A 26020-nucleotide genomic window follows, 5' to 3' on the forward strand; every position below is an offset into this window, starting at 1 on the left:
GTCTCAGCTACTAAGGAAACTGAGATGGGTGGATCACTTGTGCCCAGGAGGTGGAGGCTGCAGTAAGCTAAAATTGCACCACTGCTCTCCAGCCTGGGCGACAGAGCAAAACCATGTCTCCAAAAAAAATTTTTTTAATTAAAAAAAGGAAAAGATTAAGCCCCTGCCCTCAAAAAGATCACAGACTAATGAGGGGAACAGACATGTGAATCATTAGAATACAATGTAATAGGTGCCATCATAAAGTTTGTATAAGTGCTATGGTTTGATAACCATATTTTCAGCATAAAAAATGAGAACAGAGTCTTTACAACAGACAATATTTGAGATTGGAACTATTCCAGAGACTACAGAAGACATCATCTCCACAGTTATATGAATTGTGCCTGGAAAGAGAGGAATGGGTGTTCAGGAAGACTCCACTATCCCATAAAATTAGAAAAGAAAGGAAAGGGATTCTAAGGAGAAAGAAAGGCATAGAGGCATGACAGAGAATTAGGTGTTAAGGGAGTGATGCTAGAGTAGTGATGTTGCAGAGGTGTGACTAGAAGGACAGGGAGAGGCTAAATTATGAAGGATCTGAATACTGAATGCCATGTAGTAGTTACCACCTACTACACATTTACTATGCACTTACTAAACACTGTGCTAAGCAGTTGACAAGAATGATCTCTCTCTTTTTTTTTTTTTTTTTGAGACAGAATCTTGGTCTGTCGCCCAGGCTGGAGTGCAGTGGTGCTATCTTGGCTCACTGCAACCTCCGTCTCCTGGGTTCAGAAGCTGTTCTCCTGCCTCAGCCTCTCGACTAGCTGGGACTACAGGTGCCCGCCATCATACCCAGCTAATTTTTATATTTTCAGTAGAGATGGGGTTTCACCATATTGGCCCCGCTGGTCTCGAACTACTGACCTTGTGATCTACCCGCCTCGGCCTCCCAAAGTGCTGGGATTATAGGGGTGAGCCACGGCATCTGGCCAATAATTATATCTCTTAATCTTCTACAACCTTAAAAGATAGGTATTATTATCAGTCCCACTTTGCAGATGAGAAAACTGAGATTCAGAGCAGTAAAGCAACTTGTCCAAAGTCATACAGCTAAAAGACCTTAAAGCTCACACTCAAACTCAGGTCTGGCTGGCTCTAAAGCTGTGTTCTCTTTTTGTTGTTGTTTTATTTTATTTTAATTTTTAATTAGCACATAATTGTACATATTTATGGGGCACATAGTGATGTTTCAATACATAAAATGTTCAGTGATCAGATTAGGATAATTAGCATATCTGTCATCTAAAAAATGTATCATTTATTTATTTATTTATTTTGAGAAGGTGTCTCGCTCTGTCATCCAAGCTGGAGTGCCGTGGCATGATGTCGGCTCACTACAACCTCCACCTCCCGGTTTCAAGTGATTCTCATGCCTCAGCCTCCTAAGTAGCTGGAACTACAGGCACCTGCCACCACTCCTGGCCAATTTGTGTACTTTTTAGTAAAGACAAGGTTTCACCATGTCAGTCAGGCTTGTCTTGAACTACCGACCTCAAATAATCTGCCCACCTTAACCTCCCAAAGTGCTGGGATTACAGGCGTGAGCCACCGTGCCCAGCCTCACAAATATATAATTTATTTGTTTCCAGCACAAACATTCAATATCCTTCTTCTAGCTATTTGAAAATACATATTATTGTTAAACATAGTTATCCCCCAGTGACATAGAACACTAGAATTTTTTGTTTTATATATTTTTTTGAGATGGAGTCTCACTCTTGTTGCCCAGGCTGGAGTGCAATGGCGCGATCTTGGTTCATTGCAACCTCCACCTCTGGGGTTCAAGTGATTCTCCTGCCTCTGCCTCCTAGTAGGTGGGATTACAGGCACCCGCCAACATGCCCGGCTAATTTTTGTATTTTTAGTAGAGATGGGGTTTTGCCAGGTTGGCCAGACCATTCTCAAACTCCTGATCTCAGGTGATCTGCCCACTTCAGCCTCCCAAAGTGTTGGGATTACAGGTGTGAGCCACCACACCCAGCCAAGAACACTAGAATTTATTCCTCCTATCTAAATGTAATTTGGGGCCAAGCGAGGTGGCTCATGCCTGTAATCCCAGCACATTGAGAGGCTGAGGAGTGGGGATCACTTGAGCCCAGGTGATCACCGTGGGCAACATGATGAAATCTCATCTCCACAAAAAGTACAAAAAATTAGCCGGGCGTGGTGACATGAGCCTGTAGTTCCAGCTACCCGTGAGGCTGAGGTGCGACGATCACTTGAACCCAGGAGGTCCAGACTGCGGTGAGCAGTGATTCCATCACTGTATTCCAGCCTGGGTAACAGAGTGAGATCCTATCTCAGACAAACAAACAAACGAACAAACAAATGTAATTGGGGGCCGGTGTGGTGGCTCACGGCTGTAATCCTAGAACTTTGGGAAGCCATGGTGGGAGGACAGCTTGAGCCCAGGAGGTCAAGGAGGCAGTGAGCCATGATCCTGCTGCTGCACTGCAGCCTGGGCAACAGAGACCCTGTCTCAAAAAAATTCTAATTTTGTGTCTTTTTTTTTATTCTTTTGAGATGGAGTCTTGCTCTGCTGCCAGGCTGGAGTGCAGTGGCACAATCTCAGCTCACTGCAACCTCTGCCTCCCGGGTTCAAGCGATTCTCCTGCCTCAGCCTCTGTAGTAGCTGGGACGACAGGTTCGTGCCACCACACCCAGCTAATTTTTGTATTCGTAGTAGAGACAGGGTCTCACCATGTTGGCGAAGATGGTCACAATCTCTTGACCTCGGGATTTGCCGGCTTCAGCCTCCCAAAGTGCTGGGATTACAAGTGTGAGCCACTGTGCCAGGCCCAATTTTGTCTTTTTTTTTTTTTTTTTGAGACGGAGTCTTGCTGTGTTTCCCAGGCTGGAGAGCAAATGGCGCGATCTCGGCTCACTGCAACCTCCACCTCCCGAGTTAAAGCAATTCTCTGCCTCAGCCTCCCGAGTAGCTGGGATAACAGGCGCCCACCACCACAACCAGCTAATTTTTGTATTTTTAGTAGAGATGGGGTTTCACCATCTTGGCCAGACTGGTAGTGAACTCCTGACCTCATGATCCACCCCCCTCAGCCTCCCAAAGTGCTGGGATTACAGGTGTGAGCCACAATTTTGTGTCTTTTAACAAATCTTTCCCTGTCCCTTCCTTCCCCCTGCTCTTCCCAGCCTCCAGTATCCTCTGTTCTATTTTTCACTTCTATGAAATCAACTTTTTTAAAGCGTCCACATATGAGTGAGAACATGCAGTGTTTAACTTTCTGTTCGTAGCTTAAGTCAGTTAACATGTCCTCCAGTTCCATCCATGTTGCTGCAAATGACAGGATTTTGTTCTTTTTAATGGCTGAAAAGTATTCCATTGTGTATATACACCCTATTTCCTTTATTCATCTGTTGTTGGACACGGAGATTGATTTCCTATTTTGGCTACTGTAAGTAGTGCTGCAATAAATATGGGGGTGCATAAATATGGAGTGCAGATGTCTCTTGGATATACTGATTTCCTTTTTTTTTTTTTCCCCTAAATCGGCTTCCTCAGGTTGAATCATGTCCTTTCCTTTGGATAAATGTCTATGGCTGTGTTTTCAACCACAATACTATGCTTTCTTCCTCAAGGATTTTGGACTTTATCTCGTAGATGATGTGGAGCCGTTAAAAATGTTTGAGGACAGGAATGGCAAAATGTGGGTTTTTAGAAAGTTTCCTACTGGCAGCAGTGTAGAAAACGGACTGGAGCGAAGAGAATGACCTCTTCTAAAAGAAAATGTGAGCCGGGCGCGCAGGCTTATGCCTGTAATCCCAGCCAGCACTTTGGGAGGCCGAAGCGGGCGGATCACCTGAGGTCAGGAGTACGAGACCAGCCTGGCCAACATGGTGAAAGCCGTCTCGACTAAAAATACAAAAATTAGCTGGGCATGGTGGCGGGAGCCTGTAATTCCAGCTACTCGGGGGACTGAAGCAGGAGAATCGCTTCAGCCCGGGAGACGGAGGTTGCAGTAAGCCGAGATCGTGCCACTGCACTCCAGTCTGGCGACAAAGCGAGACTCCGTCCCTATGAAAAAAAAAAACATATTTATATAAATTAAAAATAAAATAAAAGAAAATGTGTTGACTTAGGGTTATGGGGGTCGTCGTACCACCAAGTGGACTCATTGAGCAAGGGAGATCGCTGGGTCCTAGAGCAAGCGGTCTAGAGGCTCCGCGCAGGAGTAGTAGAGGCTGAAGAGTAAAGAGGGTTTAGAGGGTGGGACTAGGAGTCTCTCGACACTCGGTTACTTCTGCCTGTAAAAGCCCGACTTCCGCCGTTGGTGGCCACCCGCAGGTAGTGGTGTCGAGCGTCGAGCTCCCAGAACCGAGCTGGTGGGGGGCTGCTGGTGGCGGCGCAGTCTTTCGGTAGGCGGTATGAGTTTGGCTGGGGGCCGGGCACCCCGGAAGACCGCTGGGAACCGGCTTTCTGGGCTTTTGGAGGCAGAGGAGGAAGATGAGTTCTACCAGACGACTTATGGGGGTTTCACAGAGGCAAGATCCGGGCCTGGGAAAAGGGAGGGGAGGAAGCGAAGGGGAGCCCTGAAGGGAGAAACCCCGGACAAAGAAGAAGAGGGCGGGGAATAGAGAGGAGCTCTGGGAGCTGATACTCGAGTTGGGTGGGTGAATCGGAGCCGGGGGGCGAGGCGGGGGGGACGGATAGTGTGGAGTCCTAGAAGGGAGAGCTCTGGATGGGGTCAAAGGGGCCTGAGACGGAGAAGCTCTCCGGAGGCACTCCAGAGAACAGAGAACGGCAGAAACCTACCGTGTACTTGCGTGGTTGCATCTCTCACTGTACTTCTGACGTCCAGCATACACGAGGCACACACGTAGTAGTAGTCAGTTGCTCGATGTATACTCGTTGGCCCACTGCTGGATTATTCACCTGAGACATGGAAAGGAACCACTCCAAAAGTAGAGGAGCTTAGCCCACTCCTTTTTCAGCTTTCAAGTCTCAGTGTAAATGTTTTCTCAGGAAGATAACCCTTCCTTGACTATCCTAGCAAGTGTCCCCATTTATTTCTTCCACAGAACATATTTCAATTTGTAATTAGATTTGGTTTGCTTACTTGCTTATGCTTTTCTTCTATTGCATTGTAAACTGTATAAAGTTAGAGATGGTCTGTTTTGTTCAACATTATGTGTGAGGTGTCCGGACTGGGCTGCCACTTGCTAAATTTTTATTAGTTGAATCTACCCGTTTATTAAATGTGTTGAGTACCCAGAGCATGCCATCGGTAATAGGTTGTTTTAGACTCTAGGGAAACAGAGAATATTAAAAACGGTGCTCTGTCCTTACATACTCCATGCCCCAGTGGGGTAACTGGCTGGGTTAACAGTTAAAATACTGTGTGATAGGCCAGGCATGGTCGCTTTGGCCGGGCACAGTCGCTCACGCCTGTAATCCCAGCACTTTGGAAGGCCGAGGCGGGTGGATCACAAGGTCAGGAGATCGAGACCATCCTGGCCAACATGGTAAAACCCCCTGTCTCTATTAAAATACAAAAATTAGCCAAGCGTGGTGGCGTTTGCCTGTAGTCCCAGCTACTCAGGAGGCTGAGGCAAAGAATCGCTTGAACCCGGGAGGAGGAGGTTGCAGTGAGCCGAGATCGTACCACTGCACTCCAGCCTGGGCGACAGAGCAGGACTCCGTCTCAAAAACAAACAAAAAATGTCTGATAAGGACTAAAACAAGGTGTAAGATAGAGTGTTAAGGTAATACATCTGAACCAAAGTTGTTGATCAGGTTAGGCATCCCTGGAGGGATGATATTTAAGCTGAGGACAGTTTGAAAAGTAGACCTTAGCTTGATGAAAAGCAAGAGAAGGAGAAAGTTTAGTCCACAGAGCAGGTTGGGGAGAGTGTGTAAAGACATTGAGATCCTGGTCTAGGACCTGCAAGTCTACTTTCATTCTCCAGAGCATGAAGGAGACTAAAGATTGATAAGCCTGGAGGGAGTAGGCGTGGGCCAGATCATTTAGGGCCTTGTGAGCTATGTTAAGGAGTTTTGCTCTTCATCCAGAGGACTGAGAAGTCATCAGAATTCCACGATGAAATTTGTACTTTAGGAAGATGACTTACTCTGTAATGAGAATGGCTTGAAGGGGGCATGGCAGTAGAGAAACAGCAAGATTAAAGAGAAATTACGGAATAGAACCCACAGGACTTAGGGGCTGGCTGCGGTGGCTCACGCCTGTAATCCCAGCACTTTGGGAGGCCGAGGTGGGTGGATCACGAGGTCAGGAGTTCGAGACCAGCCTGACCAACATGGTGAAACCCTGTCACTACTAAAAATGCAAAAAATTAGCTGGTTGTGGTGGCGTGTGCCTGTAGTCCCAGCTACTTAGGAGGCTGAGGCAGGAGAATCACTTGAACCCGCGAGGCAGAGGTTGCAGTGGATTGCGCCACTGTACTCCAGCCTGGGCAACAGAGCGAGACTCCGTCTCAAAAAAAAAAAAAAAAATCCACATCACTGACAGAGTCATTACTGACACAGCCCTAACCAACTAGTTTAAAATAGAACTTTCTCATCCCTCCTCTAAGGCCATTTTCCTATTTCTGTCATTTTACGACTTGTTATTTAATATGTACCCTTCATGCTTCCAAAAAGGATTTAAGGAGGCTTACAATATAAACAAAAAGTAGGAACAGTAAAAATAGAGACAGATCAGAAGTAATTGTACCAGGAACCTCTGCTAAAATGGTAATAGCAATTGATATTAAATTTAGCTGTGAGCTTCCTGGTAGCCAAACCTTGTATTTCTTTTTTTAGTAAGAAAGAAGCATACAAGTTCTTCAAGAGACACAAACTTTTTCAGCCTTAAATCCTAGGGAGCATTTATCATTATATCCTTATATTATAAAAAGTAACGGTTTTCGTAGATGATATACAAACATTCTCTTATCTAGTGATGTCTCTTAATGACTCTCAATAAAAGCCAAAGGAATGGTAGTAAATCCTTAATTTAGTGCAAGTATGTTGATTGGGCACTAAGCTAATGTGTGGGTTGATCTACTACCCTCTGGTGATATGGCTTAATACCAGATTAAAGCTGAGGGGATTAATGTGTTCCCAGGCTGTCTTTCACAAACATCAGTTAGGAGGAAATGATGGTCATTAGTGCAAAATTGAACTCTGGCTGGCTTGGAGCGTCAACCATCTGTGTTATTTGCTTGCTTTGGCATCATGTGTACCAAGATTAGCCCATTAGTTTGCATCACTGATTGAAGAGAGAGCCACATGTGTGAGGTGTCACCCAGCCCAGTTGACTCCCTCTCCCTCAACTGGCTTTTTTCCCTTTTCTTTATAATATGGCTGCCATTCTAGCCCTAATCAGTTCACCTGAGGTCTATGCTGTACTTCACGTTCTCTACTCCAGGCCATCTAACTGCCTCCAGAGCTTTCTGAAATACCCATTGTACATACCATTACCCCTCCCCTAAATCTTCAGTGGCTCTCCATTATCCATAGTAGCAGTTCTCAGCTGTTTTTCTGTCCCAACACACCTGAGGAATGACACATATTTCTCTCAGTAACTTTAGTTTACCTCAACAATGATTATCAATGGTAGGACAAATAAGGAGATGGAGGGGATTGAGAATCACTGGCCTGCAGGTTAAAATCGTGTTTATTAGTGTGACATTTAAGTTTCTCCATAAATGGAATGCAACCTTCTTTTCAAATCATATAGTCCTACAGTGCAATCAGTGTTGGAAGGAGGCAGTGCTGGAGCCAAACGCAGTTGGCTAACAAAGTTTCTTGACAGAGAAAAGTTTTACTTAGATCTAAATCCTTATTCCATAAACATGCTGTACACATTACCATTTCTGCACCTTTGTTTCTGCTATTTCATCTGCCCATGATTCCTTCCTCCCTCTTGGCTGTCTAAATACTAACAGTGTTTTCAACCATAGTTTAAGTCCTCTTCATCCTTTTTTTTTTCTTTTTGAGACTATGTCTTGCCCTGTTGCCCAGGCTGGAGTGCAGTAGCACTATCTCAGCTCACTGCAAGCTATGCCTCCTGGGTTCAAGCAATTCTCCTGCCTCAGCCTCCCAAGTAGCTGGGACTACAGGTGTGCGTCACCATGCCCAGCTAATTTTTGTATTTTTAGTAGAGACAGAGTTTCACCATGTTGGCCAGGCTGGTCTTGAACTCCTGGCCTCAATTGATCTGCCCACCTCGGCCTCCCAAGTGCTGGGATTACAGGCGTGAGCCACCAAGCCTGGCCGAGACCCACATCTTAAAAAAAAAAAAGTAAGATTATGTTCTCCCCTTTACTGTAAGCCCCTGAAGGTAGAGACCAAACCATATCCTTTTGTTCCCCAGTAGTTAACAGTGTGTTGCAGGTAAAGGGCTATCAATTAATGTTGGAAGGAGGTGGTACTGGAGCCAAAGGCCATTAGCTAGAAAGTTTTCTTGCCTGAGGAAAATGAAGGGCTGGATTAGGAAGGAGAGTAGGGCAGCCCTTATCAAGAAAGTTGAGAGATTCTGTTCCTCCTGAAGGGGCATTAAGGCTTCCATTGCCAGCCAACCCTCATCTCCCTGTGTCCTTAGGAATCCGGAGATGATGAGTATCAAGGGGACCAGTCAGACACAGAGGACGAAGTGGACTCTGACTTTGACATTGATGAAGGGGATGAACCATCCAGTGATGGAGAAGCAGAAGAGCCAAGAAGGAAGCGCCGAGTAGTCACCAAGGCCTATAAGGTACAGGGGGAGTCCTAGTTGTCTTGGATTTCCTCAATTCCTATTCTGTCTTTCATCAGGTCCCAGTACTCCCTATGCCACTTCCATTTCTGGCAATGCTAGTTTTCTCTCATTGAGATCCTCATATTTCTCCTGACTTCTTCTGTTTCCCGGTATCTGATTCCAATCTGTCCTCAGGAGCCTCTCAAGAGCTTAAGGCCTCGAAAGGTCAGCACCCCGGCTGGTAGCTCTCAGAAGGCCCGAGAAGAGAAGGCACTACTGCCATTAGAACTACAAGATGACGGCTCTGACAGTGAGTAGGGATGTTTGAGTCAATTGGCAAAATTGGAATATGATGATAAAGTATCATATCAGTGTTAAATTTACTGATTGATGTTGCCGGGTGCGGTGGCTCACTCCTAGAATCCCAGCACTTTGGGAGGCCTAGGCGGGTAGATCACCTGAGGTCAGGAGTTCGATACCAGCCTGGCCAACATGGTGAAATTCCGTCTGTACTAAAAATACAAAAATTAGTCAGCTGTGGTGGTGGGACCCTGTAATCCCAGCTACTTGGGAGGCTGAGGCAGGAGAATTGCTTTAACCTGGGAGGTGGAGGTTACACCATTGCACTCCAGCCTGGGCAACAAGAGCAAAACTCTGTCTCCAAAAAATAAAAATAAAAAGAAGAAAAAATTTACTGATGTTGATAACTTACTATGGATAGGAAAATCCTCATTCTTAGGAAGTACACACTGAAATATTTAGGGATAAAGGCCATGATGTGTACAACTTTAGTTACCTAATTTAGATCATTCAGAAAAAAACCACACATACAAAATGCAAAAGGGCCAAAATATTACCAATAGGTGATAGGGGTAAAAGATACATGAGTATTCCTTGTACTATTCTTGCAACTTTGTAGGTTTGAAATTATTTCCAGGCCAGGCACGGTTGCTTATGCCTGTAATCCCAGCATTTTGGGAGGCCGAGGCAGGCAGATCACGAGGTCAGGAGTTCAAGACCATCCTGGCTAACATGATGAAACCCCATCTCTACTAAAAATACAAAAAATTAGCTGGACATGGTGGCATGCACCTGTAGTCCCAGCTACTCGGGAGTCTGAGGCAGGAGAATTGTTTGAACCTAGGAGGCAGAGGTTGGAGTGAGCCGAGATCGTGCCACCGTAGTCCAGCCTGGGCGACAGAGCGAGATTCCGTCTCAAAAAAAAAAAAAAAAAGAAAGAAAAAAATTATTTCCAAGCACAAAATTTCAAAATAAATAAAATAGGTGGAGATGAATTGAAAGATTTCTTTTTATCTCACTCTCTTCCAGGTCGGAAGTCCATGCGTCAGTCTACAGCTGAGCATACACGACAAACGTTCCTGCGGGTACAGGAGAGGCAGGGCCAGTCAAGACGGCGAAAGGGGCCCCACTGTGAGCGGCCACTAACCCAGGAGGAACTGCTCCGGGAGGCCAAGATCACAGAAGAGCTTAATTTACGTTCACTGGGTAAGTCTGTGATTTCAGAAAAAGTGGGTAGAGGGGCTGAGGGGCATGAGAAAAACCATGAGACTTGGAGGCCCAAAGAACTGGAGAGATGGAAATTTGGGATGAGGGAATCAGAAGGAAGAAATGGCAGAGAGTAGGTAATTAGGTGCAAGAGTCTAGGCAGTTATGAGCACTCTGAAAAACAAGCTAAGGTTCTTTGGTGTAAAATAAGAGTTGTATAGAACTGAGGTCAAATCCTCGTTCTGCTGTTCGCTTGCTTTAAGTCTGTAGGTAAATTACTTATTCACATTTTGCTTTTCTTGTTTATAAAATGGGGTGTATACCTAATGACTCAGGGAATTTAGGCAGGAGGATCACTTGAGGCCAGGAGTTCATAACCAGCCTGGACAACATAGTGAAACCCCATCTCTTAAAAAAAAAAAAAAAGCAGGGGGTGATAATGTTGACTTTAATGATAATCATGAGAATGTAAAGTCAGCAGATTAGTCCTTCATGAGATAAATTGCTTTAAAAATCTCTTCATTTTATGGTATTGCTTTACAAATCTCTTCAGTTTGGGCCAAGCGCGGTGGCTCATACCTCTAATCCTGGCACTTTGGGAGGCCAAGGTGGGTGGATCACTTGCAGTTGGGAATTCCAGACCAGCCTGGCCAACATGGTGAAACCCCGTCTCTACCAAAAATACAAAAACTAGCTGGGCGTGGTGGTGCATGTCTGTAATTCCAGGTACTTGGGAGGCTGAGGCAAGAGAATCATTTGAACCTGGGAGGTGGAAGTTGCAGTGAGCTGAGATCACACCCCTGCACTCCAGCCAGGGCTACAGAGCGATACTCCATCTCAAAAAAAAAAAAAAAAAAAAAAAAAAAAAAAAAAAAAAACACCTCTTCAGTTTATAGGCATAGATAGAACCATGTACAGTAATATATTATACAAAAATATATACTTCTTTATAGAGTAGTAAGGAGTCTCATATCGTGAAAGGTACATGATAAATTGAGGGACCAGCAGATTCACACCTCTTAGTACATACTTTCTGGGTGAAATAGCATGTGGAATCACCTATAGTATTTAATATGTTTTCTTTCTCTTTTTTGTTGTTTTTGACACAGAGTCTCGCTCTGTCACCCAGGCTTGAGTGCAATGGCACGATCTCAGCTCACTGCAACCTCTACCTCCCAGGTTCAAACGATTCTGCCTCAGTCCCCCGTGTAGCTGGGACCACAGGCCCATGCCACCACGTCCGGCTAATTTTTTGTATTTTTAGTAGAGACAGGGTTTCATCGTGTTAGCCAATGGTCTCGATCTCCTGATCTCATGATCTGCCTGCCTCAGCCTACCAAAGTACTGGAATTACAGGCATGAGCCACTGTGCCTGGCCATTTTTCTCTTCTTGAATTTCCTTTTTTTTTGTTCTCTGTCTCTTTTTTTTTTTTTTTTTTTTTGGCCAACCATATATAATTGAATATGCATAAGCCAGATGTGATTTCCCAGAAGTGGGAGGTTATTTACCTGGAATATCTGGGACCCATCCCATTCCAGATTAGTAATAGTTTTGAAATTTAGATAACTTCTCCAGGCACGGTGGCTCATGCCTGTAATCCCAGCACTTTGGGAGGCCAAGACGGGCGGATCACGAGGTCAGCAGATCAAGACCATCCTGGCTAACACAGTGAAACCTCATCTCTACTAAAAATACAAAAAAATTAGCCAGGCATGGTGGTGGGTGCCTGTAGTTCCAGCTACTCAGGAGGCTGAGGCAGGAGAATGGCGTGAACCCAGGAGGCGGAGCTTGCAGTGAGCCAAGAATTGCACCACTGCACTCCAGCCTGGGCGACAGAGCGAGACTCCGTTTCAAAAAAAAAGAAAGAAAGAAAGAAATTTAGGTAACTTGACTCCAAAAGAACATGATGATTGAGAAAAGATTTAGCTCATCCCTAACATCTTCAGGATATATTCTCATCACTTTTTCTTTCATTATATTGGTATTAAAGTGGGACATATAATCTTTATTTATATAACAGCAATTAAGTATTTTAAAACAGTAGCTATCCCTCAAAACATATAAAGTAATGACAGAACCATCACAAGCAACAAGGTCACCTTGATGTTACTGTAGTTACAATCTGCATCCTTTGTCCACGTTGATTGGTTTGGACCACTGTAAGGAGAGTGACTCCCAGGTTTTCCTTTCTTTTTTTTTTTTTTTTTTTGAGACAGAGTCTCACTCTGTCACCCAGGCTGGAGTGCAGTGGCGTGATCTCGGCTCACTGCAAGCTCTGCCTCCTGGGCTCGAGATTCCCTTGCCTCAGCCTCCCAAGTAGCTGGGATTACAGGTGCCCACCACCACGCCCAGCTAATTTTTTTGTATTTTTAGTTGAGATGGGGTTTCACCATGTTGGCCAGGCTGTTCTTGAACTCCTGACCTCAGGTGATCCACCCGCCTCACCCTCCCAAAGTGCTGGGATTACAGGCTTGAGCCACTGCGCCCGGCAATTCCCAGGTTTTCGACATCAGTAACTGGCTTAGGAGACCCTGAAGGAGGAGCAAGTTCAGTGGGGAAAAAATAAATTTATTTTTGAACATGTTGAATTTAAGGAGTTTGTGAGCAATTCATGCAGTGATGAGAGGTCAGTTAAATATGCAAATCTGGTGTTCCAATAAGAGATCTGGGCTGAAAATACAAATTTGGAAGTCTTTAGAATATGGATGGTAATTGACGATATTGGAGTGCATCTGAGCATGGAGGGAGAAAGTTCAGAGTGAGAAAGCAGAGGCCTGATAGAGTCCTGCAGACACTAAAATGTGATAGTTTCATACAAGAGGAGGAGCTTTGAAAAGAGCCTGGAAGTGACCAACGAGTTGGAGAAACCCAGGAGACTTTGTATTAAAAATGCCAGGAAAGAGATGTCTCAAGAGAGTAATTGCTGCTGAGATGATGATTCGTAGAACTGAGAAGTGCCCATTGGTTTTGGTGAGATAGAGGTCAGACATTACCTTAGCACTTTTTGGGGACCAAGTCATATCAAAGTATATTGGGGAGCAAAACTTTTCAAGCTTGGCCATGAAGGGTAGAAGAGGGAATAGAAGCTACAGAGGGGTCTGAGATTAAGGTAAAGTTGTTTTTATTTTATTCGAAGATATTAGAAATTATATCTTTCATGAGAAACAACTGAGTTTAAAGAAAGAGAAGAAAAAATAGTTATTAATAGTGTAGGTTTTTGGAGATGGGAGGCAAGGCTGGGAACCAGAGCAGCATGGTGGAGGAACTGGTTTCAGATGGGGGAAGGGAGAACGAAAGTGTGGTGGCTCACACCTGTAATCCCAGCACTTTGGGAGGCTGCAGCGGGCGGATCATCTGAGGTCAGGAGTTCAAGACCAGCCTGACCAACAGGCTACTAAAAATACAAAATATTAGCTGAGTGTGGTGGCACATGCCTGTAATCCCAGATACTTGGGAGGCTGAGGCAGGAGAATCACTTGAACCCGGGAGGTGGAGGTTGCGGTGAGCCGAGATCGTGCCATTGCACTTCAGCCTGGGTAACAAGAGTGAAACTCTGTCTCAAAAAAAAAGAAAGAAAGTATGGCTTAGCCGAGTGCAGTGGCTCATGCCTGTAATCCCAGCACTTTGGGAGGCCAAGGAAGGAGGATCGCTTGAGCCCAGGAGTTCAAGACCAGCCTGGGCAACATAGTGAGACCCTGTCTCTGTTTAAAAATGTGGCTTACAGTTGTAGGTTTGTAATACAGAGGGAGGGCATCGCGGTGGTTCTCACCTGATGTCTTTTTCATTATGCAGCACCATCTGTCAAACATTAAGGATACAGCTGGAAGCTTGAGGAAACTGAGGAGCATTTAAATAGTTATTGATGTGGGATATTGAGCAGTATTGAGGGAACTGCTGAAGGCTAGGACCATGAATTTATGGTGGTTCCAGTCTGTGCTGTTATTTTTCTCCAGTGGCACTCAGCAGTCCAGATTAGCACAAGAGAATTATTGACAGGAGAGTGACTGAAGTGATTGAAATGATACAGTGAGCAACCTAAGCGTGATTTAAAAAGGAAAATATGACTGGGTGCGGTGGCTCACGTCTGTAATCCCAGCACTTTGGGAGGCCAAGGCGGGCGGATCACGAGGTAAGGAGTTCGAGACCAGCCTGGCCAACATGGTGAAACTCCGTCTCTACTAAACATACAAAAAATTAGCCAGGCATGGTGGTGCGTGCCTGTAGTCCTGGCTACTAGGGGGGCTGAGAATCACTGAGGAGAATCACTTGAACCCGGGAGGCGGAGATTGCAGTGAGTGGAGATCGTGTCACTACACTCCAGCCTGGGCAACAGAGTGAGACTCAAAAAAAAAAAAAAAAAGTAAAGTGACATGGAAAAGAAGGTTGTTAGAGATGAGGTGATAAACTGTGGCCATGCAGTGTTGAAGGGGCTACCCATGTGCACTTCGAAGTCACCAGGGTGACCCTAAGATGATGGGAATTGGGATAGAGATGAAGAGTGGAAACCACTGCCAAAGTCTTCAGTGAGTGAGGGAGTGACCATGACTAGGAAGGAGAGAAGTTAATCTAGACTCTTGGCACAGGTCTCAAAAGAGAAGGGAGTTTGCTGGTAGGCCGAAAAGTAGTGATTTGAAAGCTACAGGGTGGGGCCCAGTAGGACATAGGTATATCCTGTAGGGATGTAAGAGAATGAGCAGTCTCCACCAGAGGTCTGCAGAGAGGAGTGGTGGCCTCAGTGAATGACCAGGTTTCTGTGAAGGCAAGTCATGGAAGGAATGCTGAGTGAGGAGCTTGAGGATATAGATGAGTTGGCAGATTACAGAGCATGAGTTCCAGAGGGTGTAGGCAAGTGTTTGAAAGTCGAGGGGTTGGGCCAGGCTTGGTGGCTCACGCCTGTAATCCCAGCACTTTAGGAGGCTGAAGTGGGCAGATCACGAGGTCCGGAGTTCCAGACCATCCTGGTAAATATGGTGAAACCCTGTCTCTACTAAAAATACAAAAATTAGCTGGGCATGGTGGTGCGTGCCTATAGTCCCCGCTACTCAGGAGGCTGAGGCAGGAGAATTGCTTGAACCTGGGAGGGGGAGGTTGCAGGGAGCCGAGATCATGCCACTGTACTCCAACCTGGCGACAGAGCAAGACTCTGTCTCAAAAAAGAAATAGAAAGTAAAGGGGTTGAGGGGTTGGAAGACTGGCTCAAGGGAGAGAAAGCAGTATTTTCAAACAGTTCAAGTGCAAAAGAGGTTCAATCATCGGAAGGGTTTCCAGAGTACTCTTTTTTTTTTTTTTGAGACGGAGTCTCGCTCTGTCGCCCAGGCTGGAGTGCGATGGCACAATCTCGGCTCCACTGCAACCTCCACCTCCCAGGTTCAAGCGATTCTCCTGCCTCAGCCTCCCGAGTAGCTGGGATTATAGGCCCAAGCCACCATGCCCAGCTAATTTTTGTATTATTAGTAGAGACAGGGTCTCACCATGTTGGCCAGGTCTGTCTCAAACTCCTGACCTCAGGTGATCCACCCGCCTAGGCCTCCCAAAGTGCTGTAATTACGGGCGTGAGCCACCGCACCTGGCCTCCAGAGTACTCTTTTATGGTCAGACTAGGGGATTGTGTTCATCGTAACCATATTTAAGGACACAGAAATCTGGAGTTCATTCAGAGGAAGGGAACAAGGAATATTTTGATTCTTTTTTTTTTTTCGTATGTTTGTTTTGTTTTTGGAGACGGAGTTTCACTCTTGTTTCCCAGGCTACAGTGCAATGGTATGATCTTGGCTCACTGCAACCTCCGCCTCCCAGGTTCAAGCAATTCTCCTGCCTCAGCCTCCCGGTAGCTGGGATTATAGGCATGCACCACCACATCTGGCTCATTTGGTATTTTTAGTAGAGACGGGGTTTCTCCATGTTGGTCAGGCTGGTCTCGAACTCCCGACCTCAGGTGCTCTGCCCACCTCAGCCTCCCAAAGTGCTGGGATTACAGGCGTGAGCCACCACACCTGGCGATTCTTTTTTTTTTGAGACAGAGTCTCACTCTGTTGCCCAGGCTGGAGTGCAGTGGCACGATCTCAGCTCACTGCAAGCTCTGCCTCCTGGGTTCACGCCATTCTCCTGCCCCAGGCTCCCGAGTAGCTGGGACTACAGGTGCCCGCCACCACGTCCGGCTAATTTTTTGTATTTTTAGTAGAGATGGGGTTTCAGCGTGTTAGCCAGGACGGTCTCGATCTCCTGACCTTGTGATCTGCCCACCTCGGCCTCCCAAAGTGCTGGGATTACAGGCATGAGCCATTGTGCCCGGCCTTGATTCGTTTATTCATTAACAAATATTTAATGAGTGCCTGTAATGTGGAAAATGCTCTATCACCCTGATAATATTTAGGCAATATGAGTTACAGTCACTGCCCTTAAGGAGGAAACATATATACCAATAGTGCATCGCTACAGAGCAGTGTCATGGAGACCAGGCAGGTAACATGAAGTGTGCAGCCAGAGGGATGGTGGTGAACTGGAGAGGAGTGCCTGAAAGGAGGAACAGTTACTCAGCTCAGCTAATTGTTCTCCTGTAAGAATGCAGACCCAGGGTTGCCAGATTTTCTTGTTGTTTAAGAGCGACCAGAAATCTCTATGTTTAATTTCCTACTTTATTAATTTTTTTTTTTTTTTTGAGATATGATCTCACTCTGCTGCATAGGCTGGAGTGCAGTGGTGCCATCTCAGCTCACTGCAACCTCCGCATCCCTGGCTCAAGCGATCCTTCCACCTCAGCTTCCCAAGTAGCTGGGATTACAGGCGTGTGCCAGTACACCGAGCTGTAGGAGTGAATTGACAGGGCATTTGTAGAGGAGATTTTGGTATCTTGCAAAGCAAATAAGCTCCTCATCAAAGGGTACCTTCCAACTCTGAGGTACTATAGAGGGCCCAGGTGTACTTGAGAAATGAGCAGAGAGGATGTCAAGAAAAAACTTATAAGCAGAAAACTTACAAAATGGGAGGTGCCAGAGGGCCTTAGGGGACTTCCATAGCTGTCTCTGGTAGTTGGCAGTGACTAGATAGCCAGGAAGATAATTGAGAGATCGTGGGACAGTACTGGGATGTGAGAAAAAGGGACATTCTGATCATCCCATCATTTCTTCCTTTGACCCTAAAGAGACATATGAGCGGCTCGAGGCTGACAAAAAGAAGCAGGTTCATAAGAAGCGGAAGTGCCCTGGGCCCATAATCACCTATCATTCAGTGACAGTGCCACTTGTTGGGGAGCCAGGCCCCAAGGAAGAGAACGTTGACATAGAAGGGTGAGTGAATCTCAAGAGGAAAAGAGATTGTGTGTTCAGCTCATGTTCTCTTGGCCCCATTTTGCTTGCTTTTCTCACACAGCTCTCCTTAACACTTGCAGATTTCTTTCAGATTCCTCACTCCCTTCAGCTCACTTTCTGTTTCTTTTTTTTTTTTTTTTTTGAGAGACGCTGTCGATCTGTCGCCTAGGCTGGAATGCAGTGGTGCAGTCTCGGCTCACTGCAACCTCCACCTCCTGTGCTCAAGCGATCCTCCCACCTTAGCCTCCCAAGTAGCTGGGAGTACAGCCACACATGCTAATTTTTGTATTTTTTGTAGAGACGGTTTTGCTGTGTTGCCCAGACTCCTGGGTTAAAGTAATCCTCCCACTTCATCTTCCTAAAATGCTGGGATTACAGGTGTGAGCCACCGCACCCAGCCTAGCTTATTTCTTTCTTATTCTTTTTTCTTTTAGCTTCTCTCTTCTTCTCTTTCCTGCTTTTCCTTCTAGCTTAGCTTTCTTTTCCCATCAATCACTTAGTAGGTTCCTCAGAATGTTCCCAACACCCTGCCTCCTTTTTCTCTTTCCTCATCTCTCTGATTTCCTTCTTTCTTTCTTTCTTTCTTTCTTTTTTTTTTTTTTTTTTTTTGAGATGGAGTCTCGCTGTGTCACCCAGGCGGGAGTGTAATGGCACAATCTTGGCTCAATGCAACCTCCGCCTCCTGGCTTCAAGTGAATCTCCTGCCTCAACCTCCTGAGTAGCTGGGACTACAGGCGTCCGCCACCACGCCCGGCTAATTTTTGTATTTTTAGTAGAAACAGGGTTTCACCTTGTTAGTCAGGCTGGTCTCGAACTCCTGACCTCATCATCTGCCTGCCTCAGCCTCCCAAAGTGCTGGAATTACAGGCGTGAGCCACTGCACTCAGCCTGATTTCCTTCTTTCTGTATCTGTTGTCTTCTCTCCTCAGCTCTTTGTGTTTTTCCTTGTCTTTTGTCCTCAGACTTGATCCAGCTCCCTCGGCGTCTGCATTGACTCCTCATGCTGGGACTGGACCCGTCAACCCCCCTGCTCGCTGCTCACGTACCTTCATCACTTTTAGTGATGACGCAACTTTCGAGGAATGGTTCCCCCAAGGGCGGCCCCCAAAAGTCCCTGTTCGGGAGGTCTGTCCAGTGACCCATCGTCCAGCCCTATACCGGGACCCTGTTACAGACATACCCTATGCCACTGCTCGAGCCTTCAAGATCATTCGTGAGGCTTACAAGAAGTACATTACTGCCCATGGACTGCCGCCCACTGCCTCAGCCCTGGGCCCTGGCCCGCCACCTCCTGAGCCCCTCCCTGGCTCTGGGCCCCGAGCCTTGCGCCAGAAAATTGTCATTAAATGAAGAGATGTCTAGTCCTCAGAAACTTCTATCCTGCCCTGATTAGGGCTCTTGCTGTTCCGTTTCCTCTCCCTGCTTCTCCCCTTTGTCACCTCTGATCTTTGCCTAATCTATTTCTTTTTCCTTTTCCCCTAGTTCTTACAGGTTTCGTTGTGTTTTTTAATCTAATAAAATAGAAGGATCCCTTTTGTCTGGTGTCCAGTCTAGGGTTGGGAGCAAGAAGTATTTATGAATACCTGAATATATTTGGGTCTTTATTTGATAGCATTTATTATGAGCTGTCCTTTCTAAATTGTATTCATTCCTCCAACTAAATTATAAACATCTGAAGATTGCACACCAAAACACATCCTTGTATTGACCTTCCTATCACTTTACACTCACTGTTTTGAATACAGCAGGCACCAAATTAGGAACTGGCTGATTCTAGTCGAACTCCGATGTCTCAGACTGGGGCTTGTATGAAGGGAAGTGGAGGAGATGCCATGGCTGTTAATGACCACTAGAGGCTCTCAGGGCTGGGCAGGGTATGGGGGCTGTGTATATGTGATCTCCCACTACCCCCCACCTGGCCAGAGCTAAAATAATAAAATGCTGAGCTCACTGTTCCCCCACCCTCTCCCCCGGCACCGGGCTCCTCCTGCTGCTGGGACAGTGCTCTAGTAGAACAGACAGACCTACTGACACAGGGGAGGTGAGAAGGGAGGTGACCACCAGGACTGGTAGGTGGGGAAGACAGGGGGCTTATGGATGAGAGCCCGGTGGGAGATGGGAGGAGAAGAGTGGCTCCTATGGGGAATGATGTGGAGTGTGTCCCTGTCTCTGTCACTCAGTGTATATTTCTGCCACTGTGCCATCCTACCCCTTAACTGTGTATAGTTTACATTGTCGATGTGTGTCTCACATACTTTCTGGATCTTTCATATTCAGCATGGTGTGTATGTATAGCTCCTTGTGTGTATCTTATATTGTATAAAATTGTGCGAGTTTAATATTCCCACTGTTTTTAAAGAAACTTTACCCCATTTACACCCATTGGTCTGGTGTCACCTTCCTGTCCAAAGCAAGGGACAGATTATGGGGACTCAGTCCCTTCTCCAGAGGCCTTACTACCCTTCCCCCAACCTGGAAGTCCCCCAACTGCTCCGAGCCCTTGCTTTCCCTTAAGACTTCAAATTTTAGCAAACACAGAAAGTGAAATCTTGATTCCCCACAATAAAAGGGAAATGAGGATGGAGTAAGAGACTCTCTCTTCCCCTTACACCCCATTGTCCTTGCTTTTTTTATCCGGTTTAGGAAAAAGGCTGGATTATGAGGAGGAGAGGAGGAATTTCCCTGAAGCTCTCTATTCCCCCACCCCTCGTCCCCTTTCAATAGGAACTGGGCATGCGACCAGCTGTGTTGGCAGGGCTTCCAGCAGCTGTGTTAGGGCGAAGGCACTGACAAGAGAGGTTATAGAGGAGGGGTGCTGCCAGGAATTCTCTGTCATACCGTGGGAAGATAAACCCAGCTTAGATGTCTGGGATCCCCATCCAGGGTGGCTGGAAGCTGGGGAAGCAGAAAGGAGACTCTAGTTCTAACTCTAAACAACCTACTCTTCCCCAGCTTCCCATCTTCAACTAGATTTCTAATCTCCAAGAAATCCAATCCAATGTTCTGCCCCCCCCAGCTGGTTTCTTTGTGTCCCTGCTGTGTCCCTGTCCATCTTACCATTGTCCATCCTTTTGTCCCATGTTGCCCAGGCTCTGTGAGTGCCACACAGTGGGGAGGGGGTGGGGGCCACCATGTCATCATATCAGAAGGAACTGGAGAAATACAGAGACATAGATGAAGATGAGATCCTAAGGACCTTGAGCCCCGAGGAGCTAGAGCAGCTGGACTGCGAGCTACAGGAGATGGACCCTGAGGTAGGGGCTCCAGCACAGGGAACCAGGGGCAGTCCCAGGCATTTGGGAAGGGTGTTGGGCTCTGGGTGGCTGAGAATAGGGTTTGCTACAGGACCTAGAGTCCTAAGAAGGCCAGGGGAAAGGTGTCTGAAGATGTTTTAGGGAGCCCTAGCAGTACCTAGGTCAGAGGGGAGGTCTGACTTGCTCCCCAAAACTCATCCCTAAGAACATGCTCCTGCCAGCTGGACTAAGACAACGTGACCAGACAAAGAAGAGCCCAACGGGGCCACTGGACCGAGAGGCCCTTTTGCAGTACTTGGAGCAACAGGCACTAGAAGTCAAAGAGCGTGATGACTTGGTGCCCTTCACAGGCGAGAAGAAGGGTATGGGGACCCTGACATCCATGCCTCGTAGAACCCAAGTGGCTGTGCTGTCTCTCACTTGTCCCCACTCCAGCTTGCCTCTCACCTTCCAGCTCCTAGTTGCCTAGGGACTCAGATGCCCTGACACTTACACTCTTCAGTTCTTTTTTTTTCTTTGTTTTTGAGACGGAGTCTCACTGTCTCCCAGGCTGGAGTGCAGTGGCGTGATCTCGGCTCACTGCAAGCTCTGCCTCCCAGGTTCACGCCATTCTCCTGCCTCACTCAGCCTCCCAAGTAGCTGGGACTACAGGCACCAGCCACCACGCCCTGCTATTTTTTTTTTTTTTTTTTTTTTTTTTGAGATGGAGTGTTGCTCTGTCGCCCAGGCTGGAGTGCAGTGGCGCAGTCTTGGCTCACTGTAAGCTCCACCTCCCGGATTCATGCCATTCTCCTGCCTCAGCCCCCCAAGTAGCTGGGACTACAGGCGCCCACCACTACGCCCGGCTAATTTTTTTGTATTTTTAGTAGAGATGGGGTTTCACCGTGTTAGCCAGGATGGTCTCGATCTCCTGACCTTGTGATCCGCCCGCCTTGGGCCTCCCAAAGTGCTGGGATTACAGGCGTGAGCCACCGCACCCGGCCCCGCACTCTTCAGTTCTTGAGAGATGGGGACTAAGGACTCCTGAGCTTGTAGAGGATTCAGGCTTTCCAGTGTCCCTTCGTGACCCAGCATTCTACCTCCTGGAGAAGGAAAGAAACCTGGAGGCCAGGATCTTGGGAGAAATTACCTCTACCTGAACCATCCTTCATCTCCCCATCAGGGAAACCCTATATTCAGCCCAAGAGGGAAATCCCAGCGGAGGAGCAGATCACCCTGGAGCCTGAGCTGGAGGAGGCACTGGCACATGCTACAGATGCTGAAATGTGTGACATTGCAGGTGGGTAGCTGTGGGAAGTTGAGAGTGAGAGGATCAGGGGCAGGTGGATTCTAGCCATGACATGGGACTAGTGAGGAAGGCCCTCAACCAGAATGTGGATGTCTAAGAAAGCCTCAAGCAGTAGTTTCAAGCTTTTCTTGTTTGTTTATGTATTTATTCATTTTTAAATTTAATAACACCTCAAGAGCAATTTTACAGGGATTGTAAGAGCAAATAAAAGTGGAACCATTGGGCCGGGTGCCATGGCTCCCACCTGTAACCTCAGCACTTGGGAGGCTGAGGCGGGTGGATTGCCTGAGCTCAGGAGTTCAAGACCAGCCTGGGCAACACAGTGAAACCCCATCTCTACTAAAATACAAAAAATTGGCTGGGCACGGTGGCTCACGCCTGTAATCCCAACACTTTGGGAGGCTGAGACTGGTGGATCACGAGGTCAGGAGATCAAGACCATCCTGGCTAACATGGTGAAACCCCATCACTACTAAAAATACAAAAAATTAGCTGGGCGTGGTGGTGGGCGCCTGTAGTCCCAGCTACTCGGGAGGCTGAGGCAGGAGAATGGTGTGAACCCAGGAGGCCGAGCTTGCAGTGAGCCGAGATAGTGCCACTGCACTCCAGCCTGGGCAACACAGCAAGACTCCGTCTCAAAAAACAAAAAACAAAAACAACAACAACAACAAAAATTAGCCAGGCATGGCAGCATGCGCCTGTAGTCCCAGCTACTTGGGAGGCTGAGGCAGAAGAATTGCTTGAACCCGGGAGGTGGAGGTGGCAGTGAGCCAAGATCGCATCACTGCACTCCAGCCTGGGGGACAGAGCGAGACTCCGTCTCGGGGGAAAAAAAAGTGGAACCATTCTGGCTGAAAGAGGAGAGTCTCTACAGACTCCTTTATCCTCTAGTGGCTCATAAGGGAGCTTCCCTTAGCCCTTTCTCAATGTTTTAGAAACTACTGCTTTAAGAAGTTTATGGAAAGGACCCCTGGGGCTGAGAGAGGGTGGGGAACTTCTTTGGCAAAGTATAAGTGGTCAGGCTTTACAAATGCAGCAGATTCAGAAATAGGTAGGAGGGAGGCTTGGAACAGGTTCCTTCTCATTCCCTGTGACCCCTCTGCTTACCCTCTCCAGCAATTCTGGACATGTACACACTGATGAGCAACAAGCAATACTATGATGCCCTCTGCAGTGGAGAAATCTGCAACACTGAAGGCATTAGTAGTGAGTGTGTTTGGGGAGCATGGTCCCCAGGGCTCTGGGCAGGCAGTCCTAGTGTGGGAGAAGGTAGAAAAGGGTGAAATTGATTCTGGGAGAGGACATGCTGCATGAGTGATAAGAAAACCTGTGGAGTGCCAGGCGAGGTGGCTCATGCCTGTAATCCCAGCATTTAGGGAGGCTGAGGTGGGTGGATCACCCGAGGTCAGGAGTTCGAGACCAGCCTGGCCAACATGGTGAAACCTTGTCTCTACTAAAAATACAAAAATTAGCTGGTTGCATGCCTGTAATCCCAGCTATTATACCTGGGAAGCAGAGGCACAAGAATTTCTTGAACCCGTGAGGTCAAGGCTGCTGTGAGTTGAGATTGTGCCACTGCATTCCAGCCTAGGTGGATAGAGCGAGACTCCATCACAAAAAAAATAAAAAGAAAAGAAAACCAATGGGGAGGAGATTATGGGGAACATGTTGGGGTTCCCTTCCTGCCCTCACTCACCAGGTGTGGTACAGCCTGACAAGTATAAGCCAGTGCCGGATGAACCCCCAAATCCCACAAACATTGAGGAGATACTAAAGAGGGTCCGAAGCAATGACAAGGAGCTGGAGGAGGTGAACCTGAATAATATACAGGTATTTGACTTGCATCCTCCAAACCATGACACCGGATAACCACTGACATCCGAGAGTCCCTTAGCCCACCATCTCCTATTCCCCTCTGGTAGGACATCCCAATACCCATGCTAAGTGAGCTGTGTGAGGCAATGAAGGCAAATACCTATGTGCGGAGCTTCAGTCTGGTAGCCACGAGGAGTGGTGACCCCATCGCCAATGTAAGGCTAGTTGACATCCCCAGCCCTCTACCCACATCTTATATGCACGCCTTGCATGGTTGTCATAAAGGGTTTTGCTAAGGAGTGCTATTCTCATCATGCCTTCTTAGGGCAGCCCTCATGGAGACTCCTACCTTCAGTGCTATGGCTCATAACTCTCAACCCTCTCTAACACCCCCAGTCCCACTGCAGATTCATCTCCCTGCTTTCCCCTGCTATCCGCCCTGCTTTCTGTATCCCTCTAGCTCCATTTACAGCTCCTGAAAGACTCTTCTCAAAGAGCTGTGTTTCCCTCTTGCTCCTGTTCTTTCTTTCCTCAGTCATCTGTGAAACTGTTCCCTAATCCTAACCCAAGTCCCTACTACCCAGGCAGTGGCTGACATGTTGCGTGAGAATCGTAGCCTCCAGAGCCTAAACATCGAATCCAACTTCATTAGCAGCACAGGACTCATGGCTGTGCTGAAGGCAGTTCGGGAAAATGCCACACTCACTGAGCTCCGTGTAGACAATCAGGTCAGCATTCCCTTCCCCTGATGTTAGCATTCAGTCTCATTGAGTCTCCTCCCTGAGCCAGCCAGTGGGGCACCTATCTTACTTAATCTTGTTTGAATTCTCCTCTTCATTGTCTCTATGAGGGAAGCCAAGTCAGCATCTCTCTTCACCCACTGTGGAGAAACAAGCTTCTTTGACCTCCCAAAGGGGTCTGTGCTCTGGGATGGTAAACAGCCCAGAGAGGGTGACTGTCAGCTTTTGCCTCTCCCTCCCCCAGCGCCAGTGGCCTGGTGATGCAGTGGAGATGGAGATGGCCACCGTGCTAGAGCAGTGTCCCTCTATTGTCCGCTTTGGCTACCACTTTACGCAGCAGGGGCCACGAGCTCGGGCAGCCCAGGCCATGACCCGAAACAATGAACTACGTGAGTAACTGCAGACATGATGTGTGGAGTGGGCAGGGAAGTGCAGAAATTGGTGGATCCTCCTGAAAGCAGACCTAATGACTAACAGCCCAGGGTGCTACCAAAGAGCTATTCATATGAGAAGTTCAAATCCCAAGAGTGATCAGAAGGTAGACAGAAAACTCCCCCTGCCCCAAATATGGACCAGTAGAGAGGTAGAAAGGATGCTAGAGATAATCATACTTGTTTAGAGGTATCGTAATTTTATTTGTAGTGTGGTTTCTTCTTTTGTTTTGCTAATGTGGGATGGGCCTGTAAGGTGGCCTAAGACACTACCAATTTATGAGTTTGGCTAAGGGACTGGAAAGGAGAAGAGTGCCTTTGCAGAAAGCAGGAGCTGGAAAAAATACTTACGTTTAATATTGCTCCTTTACAGGTCGCCAGCAAAAGAAGAGATAACACTGCATTTCCCTTTACCAACTAGAGCTGGGAGCACTGGACACTTAAATCCTCATCTGTCCTCCTTTCCTGTAAATAAAAGCCCTTCTATCCATTTTGCCTGCCTCCTTCCTTGGGCTTTGGGGTGAGAATCTTGGCGCTAACCCCCAAGGGTTACTGCCAGTTCACCAGGGGATTATTTATACTCTGGGGATCAGCAGGCAGAGAGGTTCAGGTTACTAGGAGGAGGTGGGGGAGCTCCCTCCCTTGGTGTTCCCCATAACCCTGCCAATGCCTTTCGACTCTTCTACTTTCACAGGGAACTTAGCCGCAGCCCTGTTTCCAGATGTGGCCAGGTCCCCCCAGTGCCTACCCGCAGTCCTCATGTGATTTGAAGGGGGAAAGGACTTTGAGTGGTAGTGGAGAAGCAGGCAGACAACATGAAGGGCAAAGACCTCTTTTTGACAGTCTTATTAATAGGGCACCAGGCTGATGCAGCTGACGCTTGGCATGGCTTTGGTAGAAGGTGGGGGAGGGGTTAGAAGTATGGATAGCTGTG

At 47.2% G+C, this 26020-nt stretch overlaps 2 protein-coding genes across 2 annotated transcripts; both read left to right on the forward strand.

Moving 5' to 3' along the window:
- Window positions 1-4319: 4319 nt before the first annotated feature.
- On the forward strand, window positions 4320-19093 carry VPS72 (vacuolar protein sorting 72 homolog). Its single transcript, XM_054474083.2, has 6 exons — window positions 4320-4548; window positions 8610-8762; window positions 8940-9054; window positions 10074-10250; window positions 17393-17537; window positions 18521-19093. Exons 1-6 carry the CDS (start codon window positions 4432-4434, stop codon window positions 18906-18908), a joined length of 1095 nt encoding a protein of 364 aa, XP_054330058.1. The 5' UTR covers window positions 4320-4431; the 3' UTR covers window positions 18909-19093.
- A 1552-nt stretch (window positions 19094-20645) lies between these two features.
- Window positions 20646-25577, forward strand: TMOD4 (tropomodulin 4). Its single transcript, XM_054474035.2, has 9 exons — window positions 20646-20812; window positions 21018-21174; window positions 21975-22091; window positions 23217-23306; window positions 23800-23930; window positions 24023-24130; window positions 24500-24643; window positions 24900-25044; window positions 25460-25577. The coding sequence occupies exons 1-9, from the start codon at window positions 20690-20692 to the stop codon at window positions 25480-25482; spliced, it is 1038 nt and encodes a 345-aa protein (XP_054330010.1). The 5' UTR covers window positions 20646-20689; the 3' UTR covers window positions 25483-25577.
- Window positions 25578-26020: the final 443 nt, after the last annotated feature.

Source organism: Pongo pygmaeus, chromosome 1 (assembly GCF_028885625.2).
Source record: "Pongo pygmaeus isolate AG05252 chromosome 1, NHGRI_mPonPyg2-v2.0_pri, whole genome shotgun sequence".
Taxonomy (NCBI): domain Eukaryota; kingdom Metazoa; phylum Chordata; class Mammalia; order Primates; family Hominidae; genus Pongo; species Pongo pygmaeus.

What these genes read in the sequence shown, in the direction of transcription:
- TMOD4 (XM_054474035.2), top strand. Translation starts at nt 20,690, where the DNA reads ATGTCATCATATCAGAAGGAACTGGAGAAATACAGAGACATAGATGAA. An exon ending in CTTCACAGGCGAGAAGAAGG is followed by an intron (nt 21,175 to 21,974) that starts GTATGGGGACCC and finishes TCTCCCCATCAG; the next exon opens with GGAAACCCTATATTCAGCCC. An exon ending in TGAAATGTGTGACATTGCAG is followed by an intron (nt 22,092 to 23,216) that starts GTGGGTAGCTGT and finishes TACCCTCTCCAG; the next exon opens with CAATTCTGGACATGTACACA.
- VPS72 (XM_054474083.2), top strand. Translation starts at nt 4,432, where the DNA reads ATGAGTTTGGCTGGGGGCCGGGCACCCCGGAAGACCGCTGGGAACCGG. An exon ending in CTTATGGGGGTTTCACAGAG is followed by an intron (nt 4,549 to 8,609) that starts GCAAGATCCGGG and finishes CTGTGTCCTTAG; the next exon opens with GAATCCGGAGATGATGAGTA. An exon ending in GAGAACGTTGACATAGAAGG is followed by an intron (nt 17,538 to 18,520) that starts GTGAGTGAATCT and finishes TTTTGTCCTCAG; the next exon opens with ACTTGATCCAGCTCCCTCGG.